Source organism: Sturnira hondurensis, unplaced genomic scaffold, assembly GCF_014824575.4.
Source record: "Sturnira hondurensis isolate 20B ecotype Veracruz unplaced genomic scaffold, ASM1482457v3 Scaffold0006437, whole genome shotgun sequence".
NCBI lineage: Eukaryota > Metazoa > Chordata > Mammalia > Chiroptera > Phyllostomidae > Sturnira > Sturnira hondurensis.
The window spans coordinates 331,425-345,607 of NW_028079068.1; the positions used below are offsets into that span (position 1 = coordinate 331,425).

Sequence of the window (14,183 nt, forward strand, 5' to 3'; positions counted from 1 at the left end):
AATCACCCCAGGGCCTGGCACCTGACAGCCAGGGACCCCCTGCACAGCCCAGAGCCTGCTGAAAATTACACACACTGTCCAGTCCTATACTTGCTCAGCTTGCCTATCCTGCCTCATCCATTTCTACCCCGTGAAAAACCGTAATAAAAGCTCTCACCCATACTTCCCCCTCGCTCCTGCCTCCTGACCTACCCATGTGGTCCTACAAGGGGTGGTGTGGTCCCTCCCCTCGGGAACAGTAAGTAAGAAACTTCTCTCTCAAAGGCAGCTGTCTCCATGTGTGCCACCTCACCATACCCAATTCAAACAAATCCCGGGTAGGTGTAAAACAAGCCGGCAACTGCAAAGCTTTCCCCCATTATAGTTTTCCACAACAGAAAGCTGGAATGTAGGCAACATCTTCAAGTTATTCCACAAAATCTGTTTACAATGTGCTTGGCAGAAGAAAAACAAAAAGGTGCTCATCTCAACTTCTCTGCGAGGCCCCAGACTCACCAATCATCACCCTGGCAAATAGAAGCTTAACCTTATCAATGTTCAAAATAAACTCATTACCTTCCCCCTTCTCAAATCTGCTCCCACATCCACAGTCCTTAGTTTCAGAAACAAAGTGCCACCACCCAGACAACTGCCCAAGCCAGGAGCTTCACAATTACCTTAAAATTGCCTCTTCTCTTAGCACCACTATGACATTCTGGGCAGTGGGTACCTGTTCTTACTATCCCTAACCCGCAGCCCAACAGGAGCCCAACACCTCCCGGGCACGCAATGACCACATCAATGCGGATCCCAAACGCCGCTCCCCCTCCTCACATCCCCACTCTACTTACCTTTCTAGGCCTGTTCAGCAGCTTCCTAACTGCCTCCAGGCTTTTCCCTTCTGGCCCTCCATCTGTCTGCACTGTTCTTTCTCAAGCTATTTCTGACAGGCTGTCTCCTTCAAAAACCTCCTGAGCTCCCCACTGCCAAGGTCCTCTGCAAGCTTCCCAGGCCCTTTCTGATCTACCCCTGCCCACTTTTCATTGTTTTATCTTCACTGCTTCCGCATCTCTAAGCTTCTGACCACTGTTCACGGTGTTTCCTCTGCTAAAAACCAACCTACCCATTCCGCTCTGTGCCCCGCACAGGGCTTCACTTCTACCATGTCACACTTGCTACACAGGCTCCCGTTCATCGTTTTCCCCAACCCTCACCTTCCCAGATTAGAGCTCCTTCAACGCAGGACTCCTGTATATTCATCCCCAAACCCAGGCCTGTTCGGGTGCACAGCACACAGCAGATGTCCAATTGACTTCTGAGTTTACAAAGATGCCAGGTTAATTGTAAAACGTCATGGAAGATTAAAAACAAACAAAAGAAAAACACTCCTCAAGAGGAACACGTACTCAGTAATCCATGGGTGTTAGTAACAAGGTCAAGTACAACACACTAAAGTTAATACGTTTATACTCTCGTAAGTGTCCACGGGACTCGATGGCACTGGCTCGATGACTGAGAGTCACGGGCCTTGACTGAAATAGCTATGGCAGTAACAGGAGCCAGCGTGCGCTGAGCACCTGGCCCAGTCACTACATGCTGAGTAAGCTCCAAGTTTCATTTATTGTGCTCGTCACAGCAGGCCCATAAAGTAGATACCACCGCGGCCTCTGTTTTATTTACAGGAAAATAAAACCACTAAAATCAAAGCCTGGGAGAGTGAAGACCCTCACCAGAGGCCACTGGGCTGGTGGAGGAAGCAGGGATTCAAATTCAGGCTTTCGACTGGACAGCCTTAAATGAACTAGGACAACAGGCCACCACTTTTCAAATGACAGGTGTGGCAGAAAAACTACAAAATGTCAACATGTACTACTTGATGGACAGAAAGGCCCTGAGGTCAAAAGCACAGGAGAGCAAAAGGATGAAAGCAGAGACAAAAAGAGAAACGTCATCACTGTGGCTGCCTGACTCCAGCAGCAGGAAAAGCCGTACCCGCTCCCAGCAGGATGGTGGGACGGGCACAGAGGCAGTCACAGTAACGAGAGGACACAGGTGGGTGACGCCCGCCAAGTCTCATTCTCAAGGGAGCCTGACAAATTCTAGAACCACCTTCCCGACAACGTCATCTCTCAGCAGGAAAGACAGTGAGGGGCAGACCCTCGGCTTTAATTTAGCCATCAGAGACACTGCTTGATTAAAAAGCAGAGAAGTATGCCGTTGATAACCTGGTACAGAAATTATGACATTTTCCTGTACGTTATCAGAATGAAAATCAGAGAGAAGGAGGAGGGGGAGGATTTGCTCCCTTGGGTGCGCTCCTTCTCCCACCAATTACATATTCAAGTCCCAGTGAAATCTGGAAGCACCCTGCATGGGGTGCGGGAAAGGTTAGCAGTGGGGGGTCTGGATACCAGGGGCAATGGGAATGGGAGGGTGGCCGGAGGCAGGCAGCAGGCAGAAAGCAAAATGCAAACTTCACACACCTGAGTGCAAACTCAAGGTTGCCTCTTTCAAGCTGCCTGATTTTACTGTGCTATTTAACCTCAACTTGGCATGTTTTTCCCCCTCACAGGCAGAATGGAGATAACACTACCTTCTTCACGGGGCCAAGGTTAAATGAGACGATGAGAAAAAGCTGGGCCCATGTTCTGCACGCAGTACGCACAGGAACAATGCCAGCCATGAATATGGTCCCTGTAAGAGAGTTCTCTACAACTCGTTACCCACGATCATCTCTCACTGCCAGTTTGTTCGCTGTTGCTCCACAGTCTTCATGGCCCATAATGCAAACCCTGGCAGAAAATGAAGTGAAGTGATCCTGCCCGCAGTGTGTCAGTGAGCTCCAGCTGCACGACAAACACGCACCATGCCCCGAAACACCGCTGTGCTAGCTGAGCTGGAGGGGGCAGCCCTGGTTTAGAGCACTGTGTGACCTCTGGGGAACAGGGGGAAACTACCACTGATTTCCTCTGAGCTGCAGAGGCTAAGCTGTATCCCGGCTGGCAATGACAAAGAACCCCCGAAGAGCCAAACGGGCCCTCGGTGTTCTGGATGTCGTCTGTGGATTCATTGTCCAGTGATTTGTAAGCAATGGGTCACTGGCTGAAAACTGCTGGCAGTGAGTAGCAGGCCCCATAGGGGCTGGTCTTTAGAGCAGGTCACTCTAGTTTGCGTCCATGCGTTACGAGGGGAATGAAAAAACAAGGTGAAGCCGTGTCTAAGCATGAGATGCCAAGGCACAGGTGGTGGGGCATACACGAAAACCACCTGTTTGCCTCCAGGACACACTGAGTACAGCCAGGCTGGCTTGGAAAGCTTTTTTCCCAAAAGTGGAAACAGCTTTGTTTATTCTTATTATAAAAGTACCGCACTTTTAATGCTCTAAAAAATATATTAGGAATTACAAAAGTATAAGGGAAATCACACCGAATGCCGGCACCCAGAGACCATAACAGAATCTTGTAATAAAAGGCACTGTGTGCACACGGCGATGAGTGTGCACATGCGCATCAACGCACTGCTGGGGAAACGGGGGAAACAGCCGTGCCTGCAGCGCTGACCTGGGGGGGGGGGGGCAGCATCAGCGTCTGGTCGGGGAAGCTCCTGGAGAACTCTGGGCCAGACTAACAGAAGAGAGGACGGTGGCTGAGAATGACAGGGACCAGCAGAACCGCAGCCCCGGGGTCACCACCTACAGAAGATGGATTTCACCCCTAGTTACAGTGTTAGGTCTTTGCTGCTAGTGAGCTTTATTCCGTAAACGCTACCACTGAAATTGTCCACAAACAAAAGATGTGAAGAGGGTAGGTTAGTCTGGAGGCTGTTTAGGTCGGATACCAACCCACTCAGCAACCCCCTTCAACTTGGGCTAAAGCTTAATATCCCACTGGGATCACGCCTGTCAGGACTCACCCAGCCTCCGTTCTACGGCAAGCACAGGTTACAGTGCGAGTGCGCGGAGAAGATAAAGTCCTCGCCCTCGAGTGCACAGAGCAGGCAGGTAGTAAAATGAGTATCTACAACGGCGAGACGGACGCCTGACACACAGCGATGCTCCATGAATCCCGGGTGGCCGCATCAGTGTTGGGACAGAGGCACGCAGACGACGGGGGTCTTCCCAAAGCACGCTCCTCCCCTCGCTGTAGCACAGATAAGCCTGAGAGTTCCCTATTTTGTACACGGGTACGTAAAAACCATCCCTAGGAGAATAAACAGCCGGTGGATGTCATATAGACAGGAACTAACAAGGCTGATGGCACAAAAAGGGGAACAGGGAGCGACAGTGAGGCGAAAGGAGAAATATTATCACTCATTTTATATAAAAGAATATTTTAATTACTGTCCCTAAAACAATAAAGACTATACATGATTTGGAAAAGTGACTATACCAAGCGCTGGCCAAAGAAGAACGATCCACTCTACACCTTCTCCTTTGTCTGGTCACTTAGAAATATGATGTTATCTGTAAAGAAGTCAGAGCATAAACATTATTTTCAGAACTCTTCGCCATCCCTCTTCATCATTTCCCTCTAAGACACACATACATCAGTGCTGTTAACTAAAAAGACATTACACAGATCCTCAAAACACGACATAACCCTGTGGTGTTCACCGGAGGTGTATACAATAGGCATGACAAAGCTCACAGCCGGGCTGCGGCTGTCTGTCGGCCAACTCGGGCCTTGTGAGAGGAGGTGGGACATTTCTCATCTTCCCTGAAGGGAGCTGAGGTCTTCTCAGCAATAACTTTCTACCAAATAAGCCACAGATTCCGAAGCTTTCAGCACTCAGACAGACGGCCCCAGAACAGGCAGCCGTCTGTTCTCCCGCAGGAGAGGACCCAGGCCCAGCATCACGATGCCAGGGCGTGGAGGAGGGGCAGGGCTGGACACAAGGCCTTGTGAGCAAGGACAGACTCACTTACATGTTCAAGGAAGTCTGAATGCTCACATACAAGCATTTTACTTTTAAATTTCAAAACATTCACTTTTACATATCCATTCTTTGGAAAATTCTTACTAATCAGTATTACAGAGAGCATTTTTATCCAAGAACATCAGACATTACTCTTAAACTGCCGTCCCAGATGGAGTCCATCCCAGATGGAGTTCGCTCAGGACAAGCAAAGGAAAGGAAGTAAGTAGTACTTCCTGCATAGCCCCAAAGGATCCAGACTCCTTTAACTTTGAAATTACGCAAAAATGCTTATTACATAGCAACTGAATATTTGTTCATTACTATATACATCTAAAAATAGAGTATTCTGAGGCAGAATGGTTATTTCAGAAGGGAGTACCAGAGCTGCGACATTGTGTGAAGGCAAGAGCGCCACCCACTGGTGGGGGTTTCTAAGTTACAGGCATGACCCTTAGGAATTAAAAATATGGCCGTGAAACAGATCAACCAAATAAACTCTACTCCCTTCAATTCAAATGTCACTAAAGACCTATTCATTTTTACTATGAGCTATAAACCTACATTAACTACTCAAACACCCATGGTAGTAAATACTGTAACAAGAAAAACACAAATTAGCGGATAATCTGAAATGCATCTATTTGTCTAGGTTCGTAACAATTCACACAATCCAAAATCAGCCCACACATTGGTGTACAGTGAAATAGGAAAGTGTTAAGTGCTCATAAAATAAGTAATTGAGAGAGATATAGAAATGTCAATTATTAACAAATGTCTTATTTTAGTACTTTATCCAAGAATGGGGGGAGGACCATTTACCCCATTATAAGATAAACTGTCAATTAAATTTTAGTTTTTCTTTTTTTTGGATTATTTCTTATAAGATTTTATTAATTTACTTTTTTGGAGAAAGAGAGAGAGAAACATCAGTGTGTTATTGGCTCTCACACACACATGCCCCCTGGTGGGGACCTGGTCTGCAACCCAGGCACGTTCCCTGACTGGGAATTGAACCAGGAACCTTTTGGTTCACTGGTTGGTACTCAGTCAACTGAGCCACACCAGCCAGGGCAGTTTTTCTATTTATATAGCAAAGTTGTTTTGGTCAATTATGTACTAAAACTAACTATAGTAACCCAATGAAGAAGAAATGTAACATTTAGCACCTCACTTTCAAAGAATTAAAAAAAATTTTTTAATTTCTATTTATGTATGTAATTTGTTACAAATATAACAGGACAAATAATAAAAGATTCTTAACTATACCGTGTATTACGATACACTGGGAAGGAGAAACAGAATGGACACACACGTTCGGAGAAAAGGCAATGCAGTCACGTGCCACTTGATGGCGGAGTCGGGCTCTGAGAAACGGGTTGCTGGGCGGTCCCAGCGTGGTGTCGACACCATCGAGGGCACTGACACTGACCCAGATGGCCCCACCGACCACACACCTGGCTATGTGGTGCAGCCTGGTGCTCCCAGGCGACAAGCCTGTACAGCCTGTTACTGTACCCAAGTACATACCATTACGTCAGGAAAAAATGATAAACCCAGAGCTGCTGGGTGTAACACTTTCTGTTCTGTAGGAAAGTTTCTTTTCATAAGTAGAAAGAGTACACTCAAAATGCTAACAGTGTGGTAAATATATGAACCAGTAACACAGTCGTTTAACACTATCGAGTATTATGTACTGTACATAACTGTGTGTGCTATACTTTTTTACAGTGTGTGCTATACTTTTAACTGGCAACGCAGGCTTGTTGACACCAGCACACCTCACACAGGTGAGTAACGTGTTGTGCTGACGTTACAATGGCTACCACGTCACTAGGCCACAGGAAATTTTCAGCTCCATTATAATAATCTGGCTCCACTGCCCACACACGGTTCTTCATTGACCCAAAGGTCTTTATGTGATACCTGGCTGTAAAATTTCCAAATGCTGAAGAGCTTTTCATAGATTTTTTTAAAACAACAGGTATCAAAAACTATGGTATTGAGATCCATTAATACATTTAAGAGTAAGAATGTTATACTGAAAAAATGTTAATGTCAACTTAAAGATGTCCAAAGGGGTAAAGTTTTCAAAATTCCTGTAGTATTCTACAAGAATTTTGCAACCACTTTGAAAACTGTTCTAGGGGATAGCTTCTTAACATTCTTTAACTCTGTGTGTCTATCTTTTCCAGGTTATTTTGTACGTTGTTTAATGAGAACAAAACGAAAGCATCGTAAGTACCAAAAAGGTTCTACTGCCTAAATCTGCACGAACGTCCAATGCCGCTCACACCGGCATAGCTCTGCCTTGCCACGGGCTCCTCCCAGTTTAGGCCGTGCCCTTCAGAGGCCCTGCGTTTCAGTGTGGCTGGCTCCACAGTCGGAACCAGCGCAGGTAGTTCCATCTATGCTCAGCACTGCTTGTGAATTAAAGTGGTCTGAGCACGGAGACCATTTCGTAAAGGAATAGGTAAATGTGCGCAGGCCCACAAACCACACTCAGAATCCCTCTGGTGAGCTGCAGTACGATCCCATCAGCTTCAGCACTCCCCGCCCAGCTGAAGTGACTTGTAACACAGCCAAGCTTCTAAAGAGGGGGGAAAGAGCACAGCTGTCACTACAAGCTCCTTACCAGCTATGATTGTTGTTGCTTGCCGCCTCACGTTATTTTTATCCATGTATTCTCCGTAGTCTACTTTCCCTTCCACATAAATTCGAGACCTGAAATAAAACGTACAGCTTTTAGTCTAGGGATTAATATCCTTTACAAGAGAGAGTCGTATCAGAAGCAGCAATGAGGATACACTAAGGATGAAACACACAATCACAGATAACCTCATTTTTGCTACCACTTTGCAAAGTTCAGAATTACGAGTACTGAAACAGCACGTACACACTTGACTCATCTTGTTAAAAAGGACAATGTTTTCATCCTTGAACTGACTGTGGTCCCAAGAAAGTTTACATACCCAAAGAGGACACACAGATGGCCGGCAGACATGAAAAGGTGCTCAACGTCACTGATCATCAGAGAAATGCATAAAAACCACAATGAGATGTCACCTCACACTTGTCAGAAGGGCTATCATCTATACATCATCCAAGTACTGGTGAGGATGTGGAGAAAAGGGAACCCTTTTGCACTGTTGGTGGGAATGCAGACTGGTGCAACCACTGTAGAAAGCAATGTGGAGAGACCTCAAAAAATTAAAAATGAATCTGTCTTTCGACCCAGCAATCCCACTTCTGGGAATATAGCTGAAGGAACCCAAAATACTAATTGAAAGAACATAAGCACTTATATGTTAATTACAGTGTTATTTACAATCACCAAGATACGGAAGCAGCCCAAGTGTCCATCAGTAGGTGAGTAAATAAAACAATTACGGACATTCACACAATGGAATACTACTTGACCATAAAAAAAAAAGAAAATTTTACTCATTGTGACAGCATGGGTAGACCTGGGGAACACTGCGCTAAAGTGCAATAAGCCAGTCAGAGAAAGACAAATACCATATGATTTCACTCATATGTGGAATCTAATGAACTGAACTAACAAGGAAAATGGGGTCAGACTCACAGATGGAGAGCAGGATGACAGCTAGGGGGAGAGGCAGGAAAATTAGGGAGAGGACTAAGAGAAAAGGAAACAGGACTCATGGACATGGACAAGTGTGGTGACTACTGGGGAAAGAGGGGAATAAGGAGACTAAATGGTAATGGGAAATAAATACAATAAAGATTAAAAGTTTTATAAAACTTGTTTTCAAAATCTTAAGCTAAAATTAACAAAAAAAGAAAAAGCAACCTTAAGACCATGAAAGCGGAAGGGTGACCGAGCTGCAGCCTTCAAATGTCTCGGGTTGATTTCCAATGTGTCATTTCCCTTGACCCTTGACTTTGGACCCCGAACAGATTTGACTTTCACTCATTTTCCAATTCCTAAAGTTATTCTCAAGAGGCTTAAATTATTAAAATTCAAAATAGAGGTTTACAGCTTAGTGTTTCACTCAGAGTTACTAAGACTCTCTGCAGTAGCTAACAGGCTAAGCTAGAAGAGGGTCAGAACGCGCCAGGGGGGAAAACTGCAGGCACACGTTTTCCTTGAAACTTCCCACTGGTTTGCACATGCATGCACATGCTCACACATACATGTATAAAGGACAACAGAGGTACAAAGAAAAGGTACACGGTCACTGAAAAGAAACCGAAACTGCAGTTGCCGCTAGTTACTTTTCATGACATACATTAACTGTGCCCACACCTGCTGTTAAACACGCCCTTTTGTCCAGTGGGTTTGGAAAAAGCACTCGAAAGAGACCTAAGAAGCCTACGTACAAATGTCAACTACAAAATAACTGATGTGAACGCGACCATAACACCTCACCGTCAGGCTTCACGCACCCCAGATCCTGCGCCAAGGCCGTCACGCAGCAGACAGACACACGCACGCACCTCCGCCAGGACCCCTATAAACCTGCGCTGCACGTGCTCCAGGGCACCCGGTACACCTGCCTTCCCCCAGTCTCAGCTGCTCCTATGTATGCACACACCCCGTTTTCCCTAAGCTTTAAGTTCTCAGAAGACTAAACCAGGTTTCACACACCGTTTCACACAAAGCAGCACTTGCACAAGTATTAAGGACTGAGTAAATCTCTCAAGTTCATACAATCAGTGGTACTCAGGAACAAAGGAGTTACACATTCCATGAGGAATACTCATCAGATTTTAAACCACTCCAGTTGAAAGGCTCCCCCTGCCGCAACTTACCCCTTTTTCACATACTGGTACGCCACATCTCTGAGGCCTGGCCGGAAGACGGAAATTCTGTGCCACGTTGTCTTTTGACTGACATCACCTAAATCACAAGAACGGGAAACAGGGTTACAAAGGCCAGCAGGCAACAGAAATACCCAGGGACACATGCCCAGCACAACCAAAGTCCCTGTGTCCAAGACAACAGAGCAAAGCTAGAGAAGAAAGGTCCTTTCTGAAAGCAGCTAATCTCTAGTGAGAGAAGAACAGGAAGTAAACAATGTCTCTTTATTGCTGGTAAAATTACCAGCCCAGTCTTTTACACTCACCCATTTGGTATGTTTCGTTTTCTCCTGATTTCCACATCTCATTTGTGGCTAGAGAGAATATCGTGACTGGGTTTTTCCCTTCCGCCTGTCTCATGACAGGGTCCTGACCCACTCGCCCAAGTAACTGCACACGGTTCAGAGCTGAAATGCAACATGTAGGTAAAATAAGACCGAGAGAAATGTCCACAAGAGGAAAGTCAGTCAAAGGGGCAAATAATGAGACTGGGAGAAGAGGGTGGACAGGAAAGGAGGAAATATTCTTAGAGTAGCCCCACAGAACAATGTTAAGCTCTTTATCTGAAATTCTTCTTTAAAATGCCTTTAAAACAAAAAAAACTGTCGCATTAAAAAAAAAAAAAAAAAACCTGAGATCTGAAAATCTTTACAAATACAAGAAAATGCGTCTGTGAAACAACAGGCTTCACCAACTTTTGGTCCCTTGGCCAAATAGCACATAACCTTTGAAAACTCAAGGAAATTCTACCATAGGAAAGAGATGAGAGGGAGTAAAAACTGACTGGTAACAGAAGAAGGGCCCAGTTCACACTCGGCCCCGCAGCCTGATGGGGCAAGCCAAGACCCAAGAGGCCAACGTGAGCCAAAGGCATGATGACTAATAGATCGTAACCCAACCAGTGCACCTCTGCAACATGTCTGAGAAAATATTAGCACATTGCTAGAAACCATATACTTTAAACTTAGAACTTAGCTACTACTTACATCTTTCAAGAACCAAGCTGCTTACTGTTTCAGACTCATGTCTTACAAATTGATGAAACACCTAAAGTGGAACAAATGAATAAAATGGGTATAATGTTTTGGAATCTTGGGAAGAGGCAAACACAAACAGGAGACCTCCTCACATTCGGGCACCATCCAGTCAGCTGCTCCCACGGCATGCGTCCACAAAAGACAAAAGATGCACACTTCTCATGCTGTCCCATCGCACGGTGCCAGAAGGACCACGCACCACTTAAGGGCAGCCTACTACAGAAGCCCAAAGGTACTGGGTTGGCCAACAAGTCTGTTTAGTTTTCTCCGTAAAATAGAAGACATTCTTCATTTTCACCAATCACTTTATTGATTTGGATATTTTGAGTATGTTGGCTCTTTCCCATGAAGTATAACATTGATTGCTCTAAATTAACGTCTCGATTTGATCACTATCAACTTCCAACTGACCCATCCGACAGTGAAGCATTGTCCAGTGATGAATCTCCAGCACAAAACTTCATAAAGCACTTCTGACACATTCGATCAGTCACAGCACCTTCTCCATACGCTGCACAAATCTTTTTCTCTTGGAATAATAAAAAATAACATGCTGACAGTGTCGCATATTTTATCTTTAATATGAAGATGGCTGCACAAAAATTCACCAACTTTGATGTGTTTTTTTTAAATGCACCCTGATAGGACAGCTGTCACAATATAATCCAATATTGTTTCAAATTAAGTCCGAGACAACTAAGTGCTACCAGAGCCACCTTAGAGACAAAACAAATGAACTTTTTGGCCAACCCAGTATAAGAGACACCAGAGAACATGCCCAAGACAGTGAACTTAGACTATGCTCCTATTTCCTTTGGGGTAACACTCTTGATTATGGTGCTTCTGTGGCTGCGTGCAAAAGGTAAAATTCAATATATGTTGGGAAAACTCACATTTTCAATGGGCCAAATAAAAAAGGCTCAGATACACAAATTTGGTACTTTGAAAAATTCCAAAGATGTTACTGTCCAAATGCGTTGCCAGAAAAAGGCAGTCACTGCCACGTAACAGAAGCGCTCACTGATGACGACGGCTATCATGACTCGACACCGACCGAGTGCCTTAGCTCTTACCAATTAATCCTGAGAATAAATCAATGAACTATGCAAAATTATCCCCACTTCAGAGATGAAAGAAAATGAAGGTCTGAGACATTAAGTAACTTGCCCAAACCCTACAGGAAGTAAGTGGCAAGTCATGCCTAGAACCCAGAACCTTCCAACATCAAGGCTGCTGCTTTCCCAACGCCCTCTGGAGCCTCCTTAAAGGCATTCTGTTCCAGGGCTACTGCTAAGATATGAGCACACATCACCGGGCCCACTGCTAGGTTCACAGTGCTAAACCGTGACATCGAAGGAACCCCACGCACCAAGTGGCAGAAGATGTCCACCAATCAGATGTATAAAGCAGATGTCCACCAGTCAAACAAACACCCATTGCTGGGGCACTGTTGGCTATCGAAGCCTATCGCTACGTTTTGGGGCCAAAGGTGGATAAGAAAATAAAGATGCCAGTCAAAACATAGGAAAGAATCAAGCTGCTAACTAGTCGTATCATGATTCTTCTAGAAGTACACTAATTTGAGTACGCCGATGAATCCGGTGGCTCTTAAGTCACTAATAATACGTTTCACTTTGGACCCTCCATATCAAATCAGTACCCATCGAGTGGGTGGGCTCAAAGGGCTTCTGCCTCTGCAGCCGAATTTCTAAAGAAATCTAACCACCGAGGCTGATAATAACCCATCTTGGCACTAACATGGAAAAGTGATTACCTGTAATACAGGCCTTCGAAACATTGCTTCTGCTTTTCTTTTCCTACAGTCCAATCCTTAAGTCTTTTCCTGGAAGGAAAAAGAGAGGTAAATGAATTCTACCTCTCAGAGCAAGGGCACGAATTCACTAATCCTGAATTCCTACGTGCTCTCCTCACTTTTAAACCACCCACCTTATGACCATAACACGCCGACAGTCCTACACAGCTGACGAGGATTCCTTAACAAAAACCTGACACCTGTTATCTTTTTGATCCCCGTTAGCTTCCTCGTTCTCCAACTCATACAAAAAAAAAAAAAAACTCTTATAGTGAGTTATTCCCATTCCACTGTCTTCTCAAGTTTTAATAAGCAAGCTCCCAGAGGGCAGGGATTTTTGTCGGATTTATTCACTGTCAAATCCAATCCACCTGAAACAGTTCCTAACACATAGGAAGGGCTCCATACACATTACGATGTCAGCAAGGGACTTAAATCTGAAACTTGTTGCTGCAAAAATTATTGCCTCCATCCCGGTTAGTAAAGATTAAGGAGATTCCTGGGCTCCCCCGGCCGCGCCGCCGGGACGGCAAGCGCCCTTTCCCAAAGTGGCTCTCCCAGCAAACGATGTAGAGGGGCTGAGATGGGAGAGGAAACCGCGAAGTCCTCCCCACGCGTGACAAGAGAAGGGACAGACACCGATAACACCACCTCCGACCCACACAGGGCCGCACGCACACCCAGCACGGAGCTCATGCTGTCCTCCTATCCTCACCAGACGCACCAGCCAGACAATGCAGACAGCAGGGCGCTCACCGGCGCAGGTGTGACGCAAGACTCGCGAGAGGAAGGAGAAACCGGAAAGTCCGTGGCGTGCGTAAGCGAAACGCGACCAGCCAATCGCCGCGGGAACCACGCCCCCTTAACGCGTTAGTTCCGGGAGCTTTTTCACCGGCGGGAGCGGAGACGTCAACGCCGCCGCCAAGCGGTGAGTGGGCCCGACTTCAAGTTTAAAATGAAATGAAACTCCCAACCGGGCCCTGGAGGGGTCGAGGTAGGCGACACAAAGGATAGCTCCGCCTCTGGAAAACTAGAAAGATAGAGACGTCCTAAAACAGTACAAGTACTAGAAAGAGGAGAGTGGGCGTAGAGCTGAGAATGCAAAATAAGGAGTCGCCAAAAATTGGCAATCGATATAAGTATTTTCATACAATGTTTAAAAACGAAAATTGATGCCAAAAAATTCGTGCTGAACAAAAATTAATATTTTAATTAAATACAAGATTTGAGCCATACTGAATTCTGAGACACTTGGGAAAAAATATGCCCGCCTGTGTTTCTACGTACTCAAAAAAAAATCCAAAATATTAAATTTTAACTTGAAAAAGTAGCAGTGAATACTTGAATAGGTGTATTAAAACTTACAATATTGTTTAAAGTTTAAATATTTTATTTATACCCAAAACACTTTATTATAATTTTACTTTCCTGGCTTTAATGAACACACACAGATTGATAATATTTTCAATATCTACTGATTTCCAACTGCAAGAATTGTCGTGTCTGACAATTGTCATGTCAACTTTTCTTGACCAAGTGGCCATCTTGAATAATTTTAATTAACTTCAGCTTACAGATCTTGTATTTCTTTAAAATTCTGGTATTTTATCATGGAT

At 45.1% G+C, this 14,183-nt stretch overlaps 1 protein-coding gene across 4 annotated transcripts; it reads right to left on the reverse strand.

Moving 5' to 3' along the window:
• Positions 1-4,291: 4,291 nt before the first annotated feature.
• Positions 4,292-13,353, reverse strand: SSBP1 (single stranded DNA binding protein 1). 4 transcript variants are annotated; one of them, XM_037049050.1, is made up of 7 exons: positions 13,283-13,353; positions 12,529-12,597; positions 10,704-10,764; positions 9,984-10,124; positions 9,670-9,757; positions 7,529-7,617; positions 4,292-4,441 (listed from the first exon to the last, which is right to left on the reverse strand). In XM_037049050.1, the coding sequence occupies exons 2-7, from the start codon at positions 12,550-12,552 to the stop codon at positions 4,398-4,400; spliced, it is 447 nt and encodes a 148-aa protein (XP_036904945.1). In that variant the 5' UTR covers positions 12,553-12,597; positions 13,283-13,353; the 3' UTR covers positions 4,292-4,397. The 4 variants fall into 4 exon arrangements, with proteins under 4 accessions (XP_036904945.1, XP_036904947.1, XP_036904946.1 ...); XM_037049052.1 differs by having other exon boundaries at positions 13,292-13,313; XM_037049051.1 differs by having other exon boundaries at positions 13,219-13,287.
• Between the last annotated feature and the right edge of the window lie 830 nt (positions 13,354-14,183).

Excerpts from the sequence above, each read along its gene's own strand:
- SSBP1 (XM_037049050.1), bottom strand. The coding sequence starts at position 12,552 with ATGTTTCGAAGGCCTGTATTACAG. Across the intron at positions 10,125-10,703 it reads CAGCTTGGTTCTTGAAAGAT|CTCTGAACCGTGTGCAGTTA; the intron begins GTAAGTAGTAGC and ends GTTGCATTTCAG. Across the intron at positions 9,758-9,983 it reads AAACGAAACATACCAAATGG|GTGATGTCAGTCAAAAGACA; the intron begins GTGAGTGTAAAA and ends CTTGTGATTTAG.